The 19,771-nt window shown below is 37.0% G+C and overlaps 1 protein-coding gene and 1 long non-coding RNA gene across 2 annotated transcripts in view; both read left to right on the forward strand.

Annotated features, from left to right (window-relative positions):
- The window catches only part of LOC147865837 (uncharacterized), a 75,742-nt gene extending 60,986 nt beyond the window's left edge, over nt 1-14,756 (forward strand). Inside the window, exon 2 of the long non-coding RNA XR_015529444.1 lies at nt 14,667-14,756. This is a non-coding gene — a long non-coding RNA (uncharacterized LOC147865837). The remainder of the gene's footprint in view (nt 1-14,666) is intronic.
- A 2,301-nt stretch (nt 14,757-17,057) lies between these two features.
- LOC147865839 (putative UPF0481 protein At3g02645) lies at nt 17,058-18,657 on the forward strand. The gene has a single exon (XM_087317550.1). The coding sequence runs from the start codon at nt 17,257-17,259 to the stop codon at nt 18,655-18,657; it is 1,401 nt and encodes a 466-aa protein (XP_087173676.1). The 5' UTR covers nt 17,058-17,256.
- Nucleotides 18,658-19,771: the final 1,114 nt, after the last annotated feature.

Consider the following 19,771-nt stretch of genomic DNA (forward strand, 5'->3'; position numbering starts at 1 on the left):
CACTGCCCATTTAGGTAAAGGGGTACATAATGGAGATTTCCGCAAAAACTCTTTCGTGAAAAAACCTTCATGGGAACAAAGAAGGCAAGACCAAAAGATACGGGAAACCCCATAAATTCTACACATACACACACACGCACGCACGCACGCATACACACGCATACACATACACATACACATACACATACACATACACATACACAGACACATACACATACACATACACATACACATACACATACACATACACATACACATAAACATACGAGTATACATATATACTTTATCAAACATAAGTTGTGCTAGAACAAAATTCATGTTCAACAAATGTCTTTCGTAAAGTCATCTTCCATGGTTGAAGTCTTGGATGTTGATAGTTTGTGGGACACAAGAGATGTGAGTCGTGACACCTTTGTTTGCCTCTCTCTCCCGATGTTTTTTGGACAATCGAGACTCTAGGGGACACCTTGATCATATTTAACCTTACCTTATTACTAACATGAGTATTAATTCTCGTAGAGCCCTAACATTCCTTCGCACTCAATCACACAACCTAGGTTTTGAAGTTGCATTATGGAATCAAAATCAACAAAATATAAATATGTGTAAGATATGCAAGGGTAAGTAGAAGATGAATATCACTTCCTTTTTACATGCTTTGCATATAGCACGAAAGCTATGAGGATATATTAAGAGGGGGTGATGACTTGAGTATAATAGTAAAGAGAACACCTAGAATGTCGACCTCATATGTGTATGCCTTATTCACACACAAAGACTTTGTGCTTCAAAGTTCAAAGTATGAATATCTTTTGTTAGGAAGAAGACACACATCAAGATAACTTTTGCACTTAGGTCCTATGGATCAATATTGGCCTCTCTCTATGGACTCTCTCTATGGACGCTAAACTCTCTCTCTCTCTCTCTCTCTCTCTCTCTCTCTCTCTCAAAAGATGTTATATCTTTGTTTATTTCTCTTTCTCTTTCTCTCCATTATTTGAAAAGTTTTTAACTGACTTAACTAGTTTGAGCCGGTAAGCAAGGCTCAAGCCCATATGAACCAAGGTCAAACCCCGGTTAAGCAAGCTCAAGCCTCAATCGAGCCAAACCGAACCACCGTCTCATGGTTGGGTTCAAGCTTGAGCCGAATCATTGTTGACTCATACTCTAAACTATAGTAAAAAGATCTTAAATGAGACATGTAGATTTTATTATCATTTTTGGGAATCAACATACTATGTTCTGAATTTCGTGGTGACTATTGGGTGTACATTGTAACCATGTGTGAAATGTGTGTATTGTCCACACTTCCAATGTGCAACTGGCCTAGGAAATGAGAAACATATTGATATAATGATATAAGAGCTTTTATATGTTGAGTATTTTTAAGTTTTAGAAATTGGGATAAAAACACACTTTTTTGAAAGTCTTCAAGGGCCATCTGACGCAAGTGAAGAAGCTAGAGCTTGTTTCTTGTTGAAATGGAGCGGTTCGTCGATGCTGGCAATAATGGATGGTAAAGTGAAGTGGAATTATCAACCACCACGGTGGTTGTTCCCTCGAAGTGTACCTAACATCTAGATGAGTGCTGCCATGAGGAGTGAATGCAGGACATCTATGCTGAATTTTATGTGTATGAGGCGCACGTGGAGAATATGCGTTCGAATAATGCTATACACATCGAATGATGTGGTGCTTTGGAGTTGTTTTTTTTGTTGTTTCATCTACACATATTGTTTTCCTTCGACATGCAAGATGTCTTGTAAGATATGAGTTGTAAATTATCCTTTGTACATTGCTTAACTAATGGAAGTAGTTTTTTTTTTGAAAAAAAAAAAAACACACTTTTTTAAACAATCCTGACGTGGAAAATTAATATCTTTCTCAATGCCTAGAAATGTTTCATGTTTCATAGCAATAAGATATATGCTAGTCATTAAGGAAAGCAACATGGTTTTAAAATTGCGATAAATATTAGTGAGACATTTCAGACATTGTCATCTTGAAATCCATTCAACAAGGTCCATTTCCACTTTGAAATTGTTGAATTTTTTAGGGGTGAACAAATGCTAGACATCCTCTCAACTCAGAAAATGCTATTTAACAATGAAAGTACATAAAAAAACAATGTAATGCAAGAATGTAAAGCATGGAAATACTAGAGCGTTTTCCGCACAAGGGGAGAAAATACTTATTTGAATATGTTATTGGCATGTTATTGAAGATTTACATAGCTCTTCTCTTTTGGTATGAATTGAAGGATGAAATGTAATATAAAAGAATTAGTTTTAAAATAATCATGTTAATAAAAAATTGAGCTCTAACTTAACACTTAAAACATTAAAAACAAACCTAGCGTGTACACTCTTAGAATATTTAATAAAGGTTATTGACAAATTTTGATAAGGAAAAAACAATGGAGCAGACGCAGCAGCAGACGAAGCAGGCAGAGGACGAGCAGGTCACGTATGGCGCAAACAGTGCCGCCACAGTGCAACCAGCTTCCACAAAGAGCAAGAGGTCGACGGCGGATCACACACAGGTTCCATCTGTGGCTGGGTCATACATGCATACAAGGGAGTCCAGTGTACCCCCCCAAATTTCGCCTCATCTTTGTGATGAGCAAGTCGACCTAATGCTGTCGGAGGAGGATAAAATTATAGTCATGGGAGAGGTTCAACGTTTAGAGGCGTTTTCTTTGGTTGTGCAGGTACATGGTGCAAGATTGAATAGATCAGAGCTTCGACATACTTTGTACGTTGCCTTTTCGGAGGAAATGAATAACATTGTCGACATCCAATTCATGTCTCGAGGATGCTACCATGTGGAGTTTGCCGATGAGGAATCCATCACAAAGTTATTGGCAATCAAGGAGGTTGGAGTGGAAGGTGCGTGGTTGTCTTTTTATAAATGGTCGCATAATATTAATGTAGATGACATATTGCAAGATCAAGAGTCGACTATGCTTTTTACGGCAATATTTCCTGGATTGAGAAAGGAATGGAGGAATGTTCTACCTAGTATTGAGGCGTTGTTTGGTAAGGTGATTGCTACGCGTTACGGACATGATTATGGAATAGATAGAGCGGGTGGGGCCCCTACAGTTAGGATAATTGCACCAAGATCTAAACGTTTGCCGACAACTATTTCTTTACCTAATCTACTTATAAATAAACCACCGGTTATACAAAAGGTATATTATCAAGGTTTGCCCGATCAATGTTTTGTGTGTAGACAGTTTGGGCATTTAGGTCGAGATTGTCAAAAGAGACACTCGAATGTCAATATTGATGCTCATCCAACTACTCGACAACATGTTAGTAAAGATGGCTGGTCTATAGTGTCTAATAAACATGTTTTTAAACCAACTAATAAGATAATTAATCCACTGTTACTATTAGAGGCTAATCCTTATCAATCTTTACAAACACTTGAAAAGGAAGCAGGGAGTAGTAAAGTCGATGGTGGTTTGTCCATTCCAGTTGGCACAATGGAGCATCAGCTGGATCATAATATAAATAAAGTGCAAACGGTAGAATCTTTTTCTAGGATTAATAATCAATCAAGTAAGGACAAGCAGTTGGTTTTACATAAAGTACCACAAGATAATAGGTCCATAGTATTGAATGCCCTTACAACAAAGGAAGTGGTCAAGGTAGACACATCACATACGGATATGGATTGTGGCAATATCGCGGCGTTTACAGCTGCTAAGTTCCCCGAGAAAGTCTCTATAACAGATAAACATTTGCCAGTGTGTGCCCATAAATTGTCCGGAAAAGACATGTGGTCAAATAGGAAACAATTAAGGGCCACAGAGGATGGAAGGAAAGGTAGAGAAGGTGCACTAGCCGAAAAAAGAGGAGGAGGGCAAAACATGAATGATGGATAGGTTAAATCTTATTTCATGGAATGTACGGGGCTTAGGAGGTAGCCATTGTTGTAAGGTAAGGAGTGTTTTCTGTCGTCAGCTACAAAAATCTTTGATTGGTAGGATTGATGTTTTGCTTATTCAAGAGCATCATTTAAATGAACAAAGAATTCAAAAATATGGAAATTTGTTACTAGGCCAGTGGAAACAATTCTAGGTGCCTGCGATTGGGGATAATAGTTTGAAAGCAGGTCTTTGTATAGCAATAAGCGATATTTGGTGGTCCGCTTTCATGCATTATGGAGTTTTGGATTGTGGTAGAGGACAGTATATAATTCTTCAAATCGGTTCAAAGAAGTGGGGTTTGTTGAATATTTATGCACCGAATCATTCAAGAGATAGAACGGCATTATGGAAGAGCATAATGCCACAATTACCAGCGGTTGAACATTGGGCAATTGCGGGTGATTTTAATATGTTGGAGGATGTGTGTGATAGGTTAGGAGGCACATTTCAACCATTATTTGGTTCAGAATTATATGAATAGCAACGGTTGATCTTTTCTTTAGGTTTAATGGACTTGTGGCATGTGTCTTCCTTTGAACGCATGCAAGATTCATTAGCTTATTCACGTTCAAATAGAAAGCAATCAAATACCAATTTGTCTAGGTTAGATAGAGTTTATGCGGATAAATTTTTGTGGGACAAAGGAGGCTCACTTGGAATTTTACCTTCATTTTCCTTTTCTGATCATGCACCACTTCGGTTAGTTATAGTCTTGCAGGAGCAACATAGAAATTCTAGGTTTAAAATTCTGAATCATGTGTTTCTTAGACAAGATTGTGCTCCTAGTGTGCATAATATTTGGAACAAATATGACTATTCATATGATTATGTATGATCTAGTGTTCAAAACGCTATTAGCGAAACACAACAATTTTTCCACTGTAAAGCTCAACAAATATTTTATGAGTCTTGTACTAAAATAGGAAGACTTAGTAGGGGGTTGAAATCTTTGCAACATCTACAAGAGAGAAGACCATATTCGAGGTATATAAATTCTCGGGTGATACAAGTAGGGAACCAGATATTGGAATTACAAAAGATCTCTGCGGATTTTAATTATCATAATATATCATCTTCATGGGCAGAATCGGGAGATAAAGTAAATAAAATGATTTTTACAGTGCATAATCATCACAAGACATCTGTTAGGATTTCGCGGTTAAAATGTCAGGACGGCTCTTAAACCACGGATTCTAGTCAGATGAGGCAAATAGCCTCAGATTATTATGAGACTTTGTTGAAAGCTAGGTCATTTTTTGAAGATGATTTGATTAAAAGGGACATCATATGGTCAAAGATTCATAAGAGGGTATCTGTAAAATTGATAGATTGTCTTTTACAACCGTTAACTTCTCAAGAGGTTTTTAAGGCTGCTAAAGATGTTTGTCCTGGCTTGGATGGGTTGGGAGTCCAGTGGTATATCCAATATTGGGATTTGATAGGTGACAGATTGACCAAAGCCTACCAAAATATATTAGATTCGGGAAATATGCCACAAGAATGGAAGGAGGGTTTGAGTTATATGATACCTAAATCAAGTGGACAATTAGAAGAACTTCAACATTGGAGACCAATTACCTTGTTGAATGTTATTTATAAAATACTAGCAAAAACATTAGCTAGAAGGCTACAACCTTATCTGTTCGAGCTTATTCATGATTCTCAGACAGGTTTCATACATGAGAGAAGTATTTTTGATAATATTATTCTCTTTTGGGAAATGGTTGCCTTTGCGGAATTGTGTAAGTAAGACGTAGCAGTATTATTTCTTGAATTTGAAAAGGCTTATGACAGAGTGGACTGGGATTTTATGGAGGGAACATTGGTTAGGATGGGTTTCCCAAACTCATGGATAAGAGGAGTATCAACATTATATCATGATGCGTCTAGCTCTCTTTTATTTGCAGGGGATGTTGGTAGGAGATTCCCGATCTCAAGATCAGTGAAACAAGGATGCCCACTTGCTCGTTTCCTGTTTTTATTAGTATCTGAAGCATTTTCTGTGCATCTTAATTCTGAAGATGTAAATATCAAAGGGTTAGCATTACCAATGTCATATGCTGCTGTGGATAGTGAGTTTGCTGATGACACAACTTTATATGTTCAAGCTTCACGATTAAATTTAGCATAGGTGCAAAAGGCTGTGGATGATTTTTTAGATGCATTGATAAATTGGAATAAGTCATCAGGCTTTTGGGTTGCTCCGGGAGAGCCGCCAGTTGATGTGCCTTCTTTAAGATTCACATGGATACCTAAAGGTCTGTCCATTAGGTATTTAGGCTGTAGAGTGGGCTTGGAATTAAAGGCGGATGATATGGTTGCACCCTTGATATTAAGATTAAGGAATAAGTTAATTTATTGGAATAAGGAAAAGTTATCTTTAGCAGGTCGGATAGTTGTAGCTAATTTGGTCCTTTTGTCCTCGATTTGTGGTATATAGCATCTACATGGCTATTTTCGAGGACAATAATGCTTCAAGTTCAACGCCTAATACGGAATTTTATTTGGGGGAACAACACGTCTAATAATTTGGTAGCAAAGGTAGCTTGGACGGTTCTTATACAATCTAAGCGGAAAGGAGGTTTAGGTTTGATTGATCCTTTTATGCAAAGTAAAGCCTTACTTTCTAAACATGTTGTTAGGAGTTTATAGCCAGGAGAGGAGTTATGGAAAAAGCTATGGATCCGGCATTTACATAACGTTAAGCCATCAACAGGTGGTCAATGGAAAGATAGTCTTAGATGGTTTTTTAATGCAGATTTTCCATTGCCAAAGTCTAATGTTGGATCCTTACGTTTTTTTAATGGAATATTTCGAGCATGGGAAAGTGTTCGCCAAGCACTCGTTTTCTTGCCTCCAAAAACTTATACTCAATTCATGCGTCAACCTTTGATATGGAACCCTTTATTTACGGATGAAGCCGCATGTGTGTTGGGTCTAAGGCCTAGGTTATCTTGGGCTGCAATGGATAATGGTCCAGCCCGTACAGTTGCAGATTGGATAAACTTCTTGCAGACATCGGCTCAAGAACGAAAGAATAGGTTGTATAGGTTAAGAGGGGCAAATATAATGGTAGATCAATTGTCAATGGTGTATCAGGTCAGAATACCAACTTTGCAACTTGATCAGTTTCAAAGGTGGTACGGTATGTTTTCAACACTAATATACTTATAGGTGCTCGTTTATACAATCAAAATGGCAATATGCACTTCTATGAAGTGTTAGATAATGGTAGGTTGATATTAGTAGACGTCGAGTCTCCAATCATGTCTGTTGCAAAGCAATTACCAGTGCGAGTAATTGCTAGATTGGATAAAAAATTAGTTATTGACCCTACTCCCTTAATTGCTAACTATGCATCTCATATTTGGGTTGTACACGCTAGACCACTTGTGGATCTGTAGTGGGATCCTGCGGATTATGGTTGGAAATTGTCCATGCCTAATAGTTCCACTAAGGTCCTACCATTCTTCACATATTGGGTGGCGTTCGGGAGAAACTTTATGTTGAGTCAGACGGAGTCAATACCTGCGGGAAAAAAATATTGGGACGAAGGTAATGTATCATCTTCTCAGATGATGATGTTTTGGAAACACTTTTGGTCAATTAAATGTATGAACAAGATATTACACTTTCGTTGGTTGATGATTCATTATGCGTTGCCAGTAGGTGACTTGATGAGGGGATCTGTAACTGATCGGTCATGCGTTATGTGTGGTTATGCAAGTGAGTCATTGCATCATGTATTTTGGGAATGTGTTGTCACAATCAAGTTTTGGTTTAGAATTCTTAGGCTACTAGGTCGTAAGTATAGGTCAGGGATTTTTACGTGCAGTGCAGTTTTATGGGGAAGGTTAGATCAACAAATGACTTTCTATCATCAGCATTATTCTTCTTTGTCATTACGTGTCACAAGTTTGCAGGTAGACTATGCTTCAACCTCCTTGCAGGGAATCAAGTTTTTCTCTGGAAGTTATGTCTGGCAAATTGTCTCCTCTTTGGCTTTATGGATTCTTTGGAAAGCTAGGTGCTCTAAGCTATACAATGATGAAAACACTCACGTCGTGGATCAAGTTAAGTCCTTTTGGAACTTGTTGGTACATACAGTTAAAGGTGAATATGATAGTTATAAGGGTTCTGGACATACAACTAATAAGAAAAGAATGAGAATTCGTAAAGTTTGGTTGTTTATACCTATTATGTTGAATGACGCCGCAGATATCAAGTGGAATTATGTACCGCCTCGGTGGTTATTCCCGCCACCGACACCATCTTTAGTACAAATACCATGATATAATATAGATGACCGTTTATCTTTTTGTCAGGATAATTGATGTTGATGAAAATCAAAGACATGGCAAGCCAAAATTTGGTGCCGGTTAGCGATAAGGCAAGATGGTTGTTGTGGATGTAAGAAGCAATTTTCTTCTGAGCGATAAGGAAAAGTGTAGATGGTGTGGGGGTTAATGAAGCATGTTATCATGAGTTGGTGAGGGTTTTTTTTTACATTAATTTGTTTGTGGTTTATATGGCAGGATGCTTGATGGAAGGAAATCAAGGACATGTCAAGACAAAATTTGGTGCCAATTAGCAAGAAGGCGAGATGGTTGATGGAATTTGGTGACGTAAAAATGAAGCACATTGTTGATGTGCAAAATGAAGAGATTAGGAGGAGTATCACGACAGGTTCAAAATGGTATAAATAGAGATAGGTGATGTGGTATTGAACCAATTTGTCTAGTTTTTAGAGATGTGAGAATGGTGGTGGTATGGGTTGAAGCAAGGTTTGATGTGGGGGCATGTTTTAATTTCATGGTGATGATTGATGATGGCAGTAAGAATTGAAGCATGTGTCCCGTTTTCTTGTTGTTTATTTGATAAGACCTTGATGGTAATCGGTTAATAGGTGAGATGTTGGATGGGATTGAATGAAGCAGTTTTTTCTGTGATTAGGATGAGTGAAGACGGTGGGAGGGTTGAAGCCGATTATGATGAGTGGGTGAGGAAACTTGTAAACTGTTTTTGTGTTGTTAATACAGGTTTTGCATGGACATTGGCAAGATGCTAGTCGACAAGTTGGTTGATGTGGACTGAAGGAAGAATTTTTATGAGATAAGGATGAGTGAAGATGGTGGTGGGGTCGAAGTTGAATAGCATGAGTGGGTGAGGAAATTTTTATAGTGAGTTCTGTTGATTATGCAGGATTTTAATGGACTTTGGCAAGATGCTACAACATGCTAATCGCCGAGATGGCTGAAGTGGACTGTATGAAGCATTTTTCTCGTTATGAGGATGAGTGAAGATGGTGGTGGCGTCGAAGCATACTATAGAGAGTGGGTGAGGAAAACTTTTGATTAACTGCTTGTGTTAATACAGAATGTTTATGGACAGTGCCAACTTATCAAACAATTATGTGGGTTAAAAAAAGACAAAGGCTTTACATGCTTATAACACTGGACAATGGAAGTATGCAAGCCACAATCTTTAAACCAGGGGGACATATAGTTTGCATTCAGTATGGAGGCCTTGACAATCTTCTCGAGGCATCAAACAAAGAGAAAAACAGAGGGTATTGGGATCTTGAATGGAACATCCCTTGATATCACCCGGAACGGGTGAAAGAAGATGGCTATTTACAGCCTGCAACATGTTATGGAGATTGAAGGTTCTTGATTGCATAACAAAAGGGTATAGATTGCATTTTACCTTATTTGGTAGACCTTTGTGGAAGCTTTTTATAGAACAATTTTCAGATTGATTGTTTACTTTACTCTATGGTCGAGTCAAATTTTTTCATCAAAACTTTTGTTTTTTCAACCAGCATCTTATAAAGATGTTTTGGGGAAATTTTTGTATGTTGTTATGACTTTTCTAAATACTAATGAAAGTATACTTTCTTTTGAAAAATTAATAAAGGTTATTTTTTGGAATTTCAACTAATATTATTAGTAAAGAATAAATATTTGAGAATATATATTATAATTACACGATATTATTTTAAGCGTGTTATAAAAAAACATATAATATATTATTCTACACACTTCATAGTACATACATATATTTATTTATATGACAATATATGGCATATATATAATATATATGACATGGAAAATAGAATTTTAGCATGTCATTTGACATATATACTTTTTAGGGGCCTTTCACATGACGATCATTTTTATTAGGTGTATGTTTTTGATGGCCATGACACCCGTCAAATTTTTGCCCTGTTTGGAAAGACAAGAAGAATTTCCACTTGCACAGTTAACAAATGATTGAGATTAAGTAAATTAGAATTTGGACAATAAATATGATTAACTTCAAATAATAAAGGACAATATTTTTCGTATACTCGAGTTATTAGTTGTTCACAAGTCTCCAATTCGACTTTCATCTTAGAGCATTGACTATTTTTGCATAGGAATATTCGCATGAAGTTATGGTGTAGTTATATTGGTTCCATTACAATACTTCAGGCATAACGATAATATCGAAGCATTATAATCATTCCTAACTAATGGGAAAGTAGCTTCATTTTGGAAAATAATAATAATATTGAAGCATGATAGTTTAGAGTGTCTCTCTCACCTTTGTTCATATGTCACATCAATGATCATGAATACTTGCAAAAAAGAGTTGTATTCTTCTAAGTTGTTGGTTCATATATAAATCAATTAGTTCTTAGACCATTAAACAAAGAAACAAATTGGAGCCAATCACATGTAAGAGTGAGATAAGATCAATTCATTGATTTTTTCCATCTCCATAATTGATGAGGATGTGGAAACATTTGTGAGTTTGATGAAAAGATATTGTCATGTTATAAGTACAATGTCATTGTTATTCATTCATTCATGTTGTCTGTCTCCATTGATCACAACGAGGCGTTAGTAATTTCCACAAGAAGCTCTGATGCGGTCACTCAAAAAATCCTTGTTCTTGCAATGAGAAAAATCCACAAATTCGTGAGAACATAAAAATATTCCCAGAACCCAATAAGTCATACAAGTATATTGACACACGTATATGTAGCTTAATTTTGCTCTTTCATTTAATATTAACGAGGATATGGCTGATACCATAAAAAAAGGCTTAATGTCTCAAACATGCGCCTGCACATTTTTACCATGTCAACATACATTAGCGTTGCAAAATGGCTTCATTTTTACCAAGGAATCTAGTGAATTCAGGGTGGAAGTTTATCAGTATTGATGTCAACACATTTTGGTGGGATCCAATAAGAGACAAGGGTGGATGTTTTCTATTTTACCATTAACATGTTATTGTTTCTCATCAAGTTGATGTTTTGTGCTCACATTTAAATTGGGACATTGCGATGACTATAATGGGATAAAACAAGACATTCTAAAATCCTTGAAAAACGTTAAGTGTGTGAGCCACAATGGGCAAGTAATGGCTTCATCCACCACATATGGAACTTTTCATGTTTCGACAAATTATTGTTGTTTTCATAAGTGTAATTATTTGAGAGGAAATAAGCACAAAAAAAAATTCAAACATCTTGTTCACTTGCTAGGAGAAAAGCCATAGTTTATTGAGACGAAGGAGAAAGAAGAGGATAACACCATGGTTTTAACATACATCCCCATGGTATTGGAATGCGGTGGTCATCTCCATTTGCCATTTAATGCTAAGGTATTTATATGGAAATCCATCATTGTTGGGATCCCATTAGGCTCAAACTTAAGCAAACAATGGACAAGGGTCAAGTATGTAGATGCTTCTTTTGTGCCATTTCAATGGAGGACAATACACATAGGATCATTAAATGCCCAACAAATAATCTCATTTGGAATTTGGAGTGTCCATATATATGAACTTTAAATAAACTATAACATGCCTTTTGTTAGTGGTAACAAAGTCTCCAATATTTCAACTTTCCATCTTCCCAAATTATGATATGTGTGAGGCATAAACATTTTGTTAAAAGTTTTCATTCCCAGATTACATACTAACAACGTATTCTCAAATCATGATTTTGTGGCATAGAGTGTTTTTCTATGATATACATTATAGGTTGCTTGTGGGTCAATAGTGCAGTGCTAGGTTACATTCAACTTTCTACACATTTGACTTATAAAACAATTAATCTCAATTTGTTTACCAATAATATGGAATTGTGAGTTATAATAAACTATCATTTGATTGTTTGACTAATGAATATGGTTTTATTGATATAACGTGTGTAAGAATTATATTTTAAATCATACGCTTCAGAAATTCAAACATACCAAATATTTTAGTTTTTCCCCATTAATAAACCAATCAGAGGAAAAGAGAGAGATTGACTATTACTTAATTTTAACTCTCATATCCATTTCCATCAATACATGAATTATTAAACTGTTGATGTGAAGTCCATAATTGGGCAGGTTAACGAATTTATATTACTCGTGTCTACTTGCAGCTACTTCATCGATCCCCAATGATTGGAGAAAGCCGCTCGACACTTGATTGTTTTGGAGTTTCCTTATTATGTATGCTCTGTAGTCTAGGGCTAGTTTAATCAAGAGAGTTCTGTAATACCCTAGGATTGTGTAGATCGTCTGCAATAGTGAAAAAGCGAACCATGTCAAATTATTGACTCAATTTCTCCCCTCTTTTTTCTGAGATTGTTCATGTGAGTTTAAGACCTAATTCTAATCTGATTTCAGATACGTTGTGCGATTTAAGCGACGAGTATTTGTGTTCTTCAAATGTATCGCGGCCAGTTTTCTATCTACTATCATTAATCTACTGAGAGCCACACATTAACAACTAACAGCTTTGCCTCAAAAAAGCTCGGACACCCATCACTAAAAAAAAGAGAAACTTTATATCTAAATTCAAGATCAATGTCGCCCAAATAAGATTAGAATCCAGACTGTAATATAAATTAAAGACTGGCCCATGCACAAACCATTATAATAAGGAATTGACTTTACTATGTATTAATTAAATGGCATTGTTTTGGTCTCTCTCTTTCTCTCTCTCTCTCTCTCTCTCTCTCTCTATCCATACATATGATGATGGCATTCTTTATCTCCATCTTTCTCATTTTTTCTCTCCATTCTTATCTCCTGCAAGAAAAGACTAGGGCTGCCACTAAGTGACTTCTGCAAGAAAGCATCTGAGTTTATGCCCACCAAAGAATAACAAGTTCAAGAGAATATCAACAACGACATCAACCTTACACGTCAAATGGATGAATCCAAATCCTGCACTGAAGTAGACAAATGGAGAGCAGACCTGATAATAAGGATCACTAAGGCTGATACTAATGATGATACAAATGGGTTTGATGAAAATCCGAAGATTTTGAAGCCTATAAAAGCATTAGTGGATGTCAAGCCAGAGTCATATCGGCCTCAGATCCTGACCATAGGACCATTGTATGAAATGCTTAGTGGTAGCTCTTCTCTTTATGATTGTAAGGCACTGTGTCTGAATAGATTCATGCGAAGAAATGCGATATCAGACATGGAACACCTCATGCAACGCCTCTTTGATGACCCTTGCAATCTTCACACGCATTATTCAGGCCTTCCCAATTATAGCAATGAAGCCCTCAAATTTATGGTCACTGTCGACACCATCTTCCTTAATGAATTCTTGGTGTTTCTGTGGACTGAGTGGGAACCCAAAGAGTACGACTACTTCTACGATACACTCTTCAAAAATCTCATCACAGCCAAGCAAGTATGGAGGGACATGTTCTTGATGGGCAACCAAATTCCCTTGTCCTATCTAAAGAAGCTGATGGGAGAGTTTGGAAACCCACCAAACTTAGAACTGGATAAAGTCCAGGAAGCATTGGTTCATGTCATTGAAGAAATTGATCCATTCTGTACCAGGCATTCTCAGCACGAGACTTTCCAAATTCCAAACCTTCTCGATGGCCATCATCTACTAGATTGCCTATATGACTGGGTTCTCAGAGAGCCATTACAAAAGAAAAAGAGACAAGCCGACAATACATCGTCGGAAACTGGTTGGACGAATGAAGCAGATCGCAAGAAATCTAAGTTGCGCGAGCGGCTGCCAACAGCGTCTCAGCTCACTAAAGCCGGCATCCGGTTCAAGGCGATTCAAGATGGTAGCATATCAGTCATGTACTATGACAGAAGAAGCCTTCGGTTCGATCTTCCACGGCTTGTCGTGTACAATGGCACGGAGGATGTGCTAAGGAACCTAATTGCGTATGAACAGACCTCCAGAGAAGAAGCTGATTTCACTAAGTATGCAGTCATCATGGACTCGCTGATCGACACACCTGAGGATGTCGCCATCTTGACGAAGGCGGACGTGATCGAGAATCACTTGGGGAGCGATGAGAAGCTGCTCAAGATGTGGAACGACATGTGCATAAATGTCTCAGATGGACCATGCGAGATATGGGATGGCATGATACGCGATATACTGCACCACTATAATAGCGAATGGCGTGCCATGTATGTGGAGTTTCGTGAGAAGTATTTCTCTCGGCCATGGGTAACCATTTCGCTCCTTGTGGGGTTTCTACTGCTCATATTCTCATTAGTGCAGACAGGCTATACAGTCGCAGGCTATTACGGAAAAGACAATCCTTTAGTAGCGCCACCAGCACCACCAAATAAGTGACTGTGGAGCTTTGTTGATTCATTTAGGTTTACCTTGTACGTTATTTCTGTTATTTTTTTTAGAACTCTTGGAAGATAATGTAGTAGAAGTAAACTAAGTGATAAGGAATAAGAGTCTTATGGACTCATAATAACATGGTCGAATATGCTATTTGCAACCCGACAATTGTACTTACGATAAATAATTGGTGATTATTGTATTATTGAGTATCTTGTTACAAGCATTGGTTAAAATAAGCAAATCATCTTGTCCTCTCCCAATTAAAATGAAGTTCGCTTTGTAGGAGTCTCATTAGACAATCACACGCCCACTTTTAGCCATACAATTGCATTGCCAAATTTGATTCAAGACCTCAGATTTAGTGGCAACTAATATCTGATCTTTTTTGCTCACATATTCGCACATTGTTCCTGGTTGGTAATTTCGACACAATTGTGAGGATTGGACTACATGAACGTGCTTTTTTAATTACTTGTGCCTTGCATGTATTATCGGTTTGACATAGTATTTGGCTAGACTATTTACCATCGGTGAATGTCTATAATGACCTTATCGTAACAAAATGATAGTAGTAGCATACAACTTGAGGATGTTTCTTAACACTAATGTAGTATATTTCCTTGGAAAACAAAAACAAAGAGATGATAGTAAACCCTGCAAAGGCTCCTATACTAACCTCTAAGGGACACATGGCTTCGTGGCTTTCATCCTATATTCTTTGATTACAAATGACTAACACTACTACAACACATGACAGAGAACCACCTTAGGAATGGTGAGAGGTTGGTCTTGATGTGCAATGACATGACCATCAATTTCATGACTTTAGGATCTGGAAGATGGGATGAGATGACCCCCAATATAATGGAACTTTGTAGGAGCCATGGATGTGTTTTGTACATGATGTTTTGGGTAGTATTTTCCTTGGTTATGGTAATTGGCTTTCTGTCCTTGATGTGTTTGTTTGGTCAATGTCTTGTTATTCTTATTGCAAACAATCTATATAATACTCAATTGTCACCAAAATCTCTAAACTAACCTTATCAAAAAAATGGTGTGGTCATGTTATACGCAAACAATTCATAGGTTAAGAGAGTATTGGTAACTACTCGCTCATATCATGAATGGGTGTGTGCTTTTACAAGATCCTCAATATTGGGGTATTCAATCTGCAACAGAGAAAAGATGTATCCTAATGCAACCAAAAATATAAAGATTTAGTTTCAAAATCCGATTTAATTTAAGAAAACCATACAAACCATAAGGTACATAGACTGGTTACCCAAGTTCCAACTCTTTCTTTTTCTTTTTCCAAAAAATTGATTACCCAAAAACCATAAGGTGTCATTCAAATTGTGACTACTTAGATAGATGTGTCATGGATGGGTCAAAGCAAGTAGGTTATAGAGACCTAAAATGTGATACACAAAGAATGTGACAGTCTCAAAAGCTCGTCAACTGCTTACATAATAAATTACACCTACAAAAAAGCTCCCCAGTATTACTCTCAGGTGTGACACTATTGTATATAACCTTGTCGAGGTTGTTGGATCGTTGGATATCTTGAGAGTTATCCTCTAGGATCGCCCTAAACGAGCGTTGTCCCTATCGTGCCATCACATATTAATTATTTCAATACACAACAATTTTGGAAGACCATCCATCATACATCCATATATGGACATTCTCAAATTTAAATGAATCAGTCTTGGTACATTCATGAGACTCAAATTGGTGTATGACATTATTTTAGTCTTTATAATTTCTAATAGTAGAGTAGTATAAGTTACAAACTATAAAAAAGACAAAATGTCAAAAAGTATAGAGAGTTGGAACTAAAAAACCCCGCATTGGGCATTGGAGTAGCCCACATTGAATCTACATCACAAATAATAATTTTCTGAAAATTTGGACCCTTAGTTGGCTGCTTGAATTCAATTTCTCCCTTTTTCTGAGCCGACTAGAAGACCAGATCCCAACATCATTGGTTTTGGTCACTACTGTTTCGTTCTTGCCAAGATTCTACTTGTAGATATTACTCCTCTCCATGTAATTCCTAAGCCTGCATTTTTAAGTCTAATCAAAATATTAGAATTAAGCTGTATCCAAGACCTTAGACAAACGTAATCAGTAGAATCATGATGAGAATGAGCGTTTCCTAAAAGAAGAACTCTCCGATCACTGAAAAAAGAAGTCTAACTTTATCTCTAAAATCGAGATCAAGCTCGCCTAAATGAGAACCCACCCAATCCAGGCTGTATAAATAAATTAAAGAATGGCAAAGAACATGCGTTGAGGAACCTTTTACATCCACAAAGCTTTACAAAATAAGGAGTTCACTTTACTATGTATGGATAATGGGATCATAGAGTTGATTGGACTCTCCGCTCATCACAACCGGCGAGATGTCTGAAATTGTAGACTATTTGACTCTAAATCGAATGGAGTATTGGCTTTCTATAATAGGAAATGGCATGATTCCTGGCTCCACACATATGCTCACTCTACTTATCATAGATTGACAAAATGATACATAGAATATAGATTTTCTCATTACCTAAGGGCAGGATTAACTCATAGAGATTTATAAAAAGAGGAAATGTGGCACTACTTGACCTAATTCTACAAGAAAGTGACAACCAATTAGTGCCCTACAGAAACAGAAGAGGAAGAAGATTATTAGATTCAACACTACGATTCCTATGGATAAACCTGATCATCAACATAAGTTCACCAAAGATGAATGGAGAGACTACATGAAGGAGAAGATCAATCTGCATGTTGATGATGCACCTGTGTTCAAGGAAACTTGGAAGATTTTGAAGCCTCCCCAACATTTGTTTGAAGTGAAGATAGATTCATATTGCCCTAAATTAGTGAGCATCGGTCCACTGTACCAAAATCTTGAACCTTCCCCCATAAATAATTTTAAGGCACTATGTGTGAACAAATTCATGGAAAGGCATAGGATATTATCTGTGAAAGAACTCATGCAATACCTCACCCCTGGTGAACCAGAAGAACTTAGCCGCATCTATGATCTCAACCTCCCCCAATCTGACTTTGACTGGCTCCAACTTCTGGTCACTATGGATTCCGTCTTCATTCATGAATTCTTGCTGTGTCTGTCCAAGAAGTACCCTACGACAGGTGCCTGCAACGACTTTACTATTTTCTTCTTTAATAATGACTTTACATTCCGCGACAGACTACGGAGGGATTTGGTGTTGGTAGGAAATCAAATTCCCATGTCATCTGTGAAGAAGATTACAGAGATTGATAGTAATCACAACTTCTCATTGGATGATCTCGAGGATACGGTGAGAAAATTTATTGTTCCTCGGATTCCATTCATCTCTAGCAAACGAGTGCAGACCAGATTTGAGGAATTTCTCAAGTCAAAAGACAGGAAATTGATCGATAAATGCCAGCATCTAATTGATGCCCTCTATTTTTTGTGCACTGAAACATTTGACGACTCTAAGCAACCATCGGAGAGACCACCAGCATCTTATTCTGAAGAGGAGTCTCATCACATCCCAACCGCATCTGAACTATGTATAGCCGGCATTTCATTCAAGGCTTGTGAAGGTAATGTATCGGTGATGAAGTATGAGAAGGCGAAACTTCAGCTCCATCTTCCACGCCTTATCGTGTACGATGGCACCGAGGATGTGCTGAGGAACCTTCTTGCCTATGAACAAACCTTCAAAGATGGAGGTGAGTACACTATGTATGTGGCCATCATGGACTCGCTCATTGACACTCAAGAAGATCTAGCGATCTTGACTAAGGCGAAGGTGATGCAGAATCACTTGGGGAGTGATGAGAAGTTGCTACAGATGTGGAACAACATGTGCACCAATGTCTATTATGACCCATGCAAGGAATGGGAAGAGATGATTCACGAAATAAATGCCCACAATTCCACCCGTTGGCGTCACTTGTATACCGAGTTCCATCAAATGTATTTGTCTCGGCCATGGCTAATGGCATCTGTCATTGCGGCATTTCTACTGCTCTTAGCTTCAATATTCCAGACAGTTTATTCAATCTTAGCTTATTACAAACCCCTAAATCAATCGAAAACACTAAACCCTTAACTTCATTTCATTTGTTTATTCGTTTGGGATCTCATTATTTGATTGCCTGCTACTTACATTTCATTGATTTATAATCAACATTGGGTTATGAAATTGTGAAATATTATGTACCTATGGTGAATCATGTGTTATTGACTTATTCTACATATTGGTTTATGAAATTGTGGAAGACTATGTACTTATGGGGAGCTGTTTTTGTTCTTCATGTATTAATGAAAATAAAGTATTTCTCGCAATGAGATTCTGAAGCACAATTTCTTCTTCGTCTTCTTCTTCTTTATCATATATTCATGAAATTGCCTACAAGTTGAACAGGATGGCAAACCCAAAATAAATCTATTGAAAATAAGTGACATTAGCAAGACCACTATGGCTTTTCTTCTCTTAAGTGTACTAGAGGTTTTAATGGTTATTTGGTCTCAAATAATAATTACATCATGTAAACTGTTAAGGATCCAATTCATCCTATTTTCTTCTCAAATTATAAATGTTAGTAGTTAAATAACTGATTTTTTCTGATCAGCGTAAATGTATCAGTGTCATAAAATGTTAAAGATTTGATGCCATTGCTGTAGCGTATTTACTCTCATTAATCACATTGTCAATATGGATCCTTACAATACCGACTTCTCATCATTGCCTGAACATGGGTCTTCCCATTGGGTGATCTGTGTGTCCATCATAATCCATTCTTCAAGACGCAAACCTTACACTGAGTAATAGAATATGATGAAACGAATTGTGAGGGATAAATACATGCTGAAATGGAGAAAATGAGGAAATTTTCTCAAAATTGCAAGCATCTATTTCATTCCCTCTATCTCTCATGCATACAATCAAGTCCAAGTTAGCTCTTGTGATACTTTCATCACTGATATGCTACCTTCATAAGCCTTACAACTATATGCGAAGGCTTTTCAGAATTATCATTGTGAGATGATATAATTTATCATTGGGATGCTATTATTTCTCTCCATATAATTCCTAGGCATACATTTTTAGGTCTAATAAAAATATTAGAATCAAGGAATATCCAAGACCTTAGAAAAACCTACATTGATTGCAATAAATCAGGTTTTTTGGAAAACATGATTATCATTGTTCATGTAATTAG

The sequence above is a fragment of the Azolla caroliniana genome, unplaced genomic scaffold, assembly GCF_043228905.1.
Source record: "Azolla caroliniana isolate FFs.n. ecotype wild unplaced genomic scaffold, voAzoCaro1.0.p SCAF_3, whole genome shotgun sequence".
Lineage (NCBI taxonomy): Eukaryota > Viridiplantae > Streptophyta > Polypodiopsida > Salviniales > Salviniaceae > Azolla > Azolla caroliniana.

Excerpts from the sequence above, each read along its gene's own strand:
- LOC147865839 (XM_087317550.1), top strand. The coding sequence starts at position 17,257 with ATGGATAAACCTGATCATCAACATAAGTTCACCAAAGATGAATGGAGA.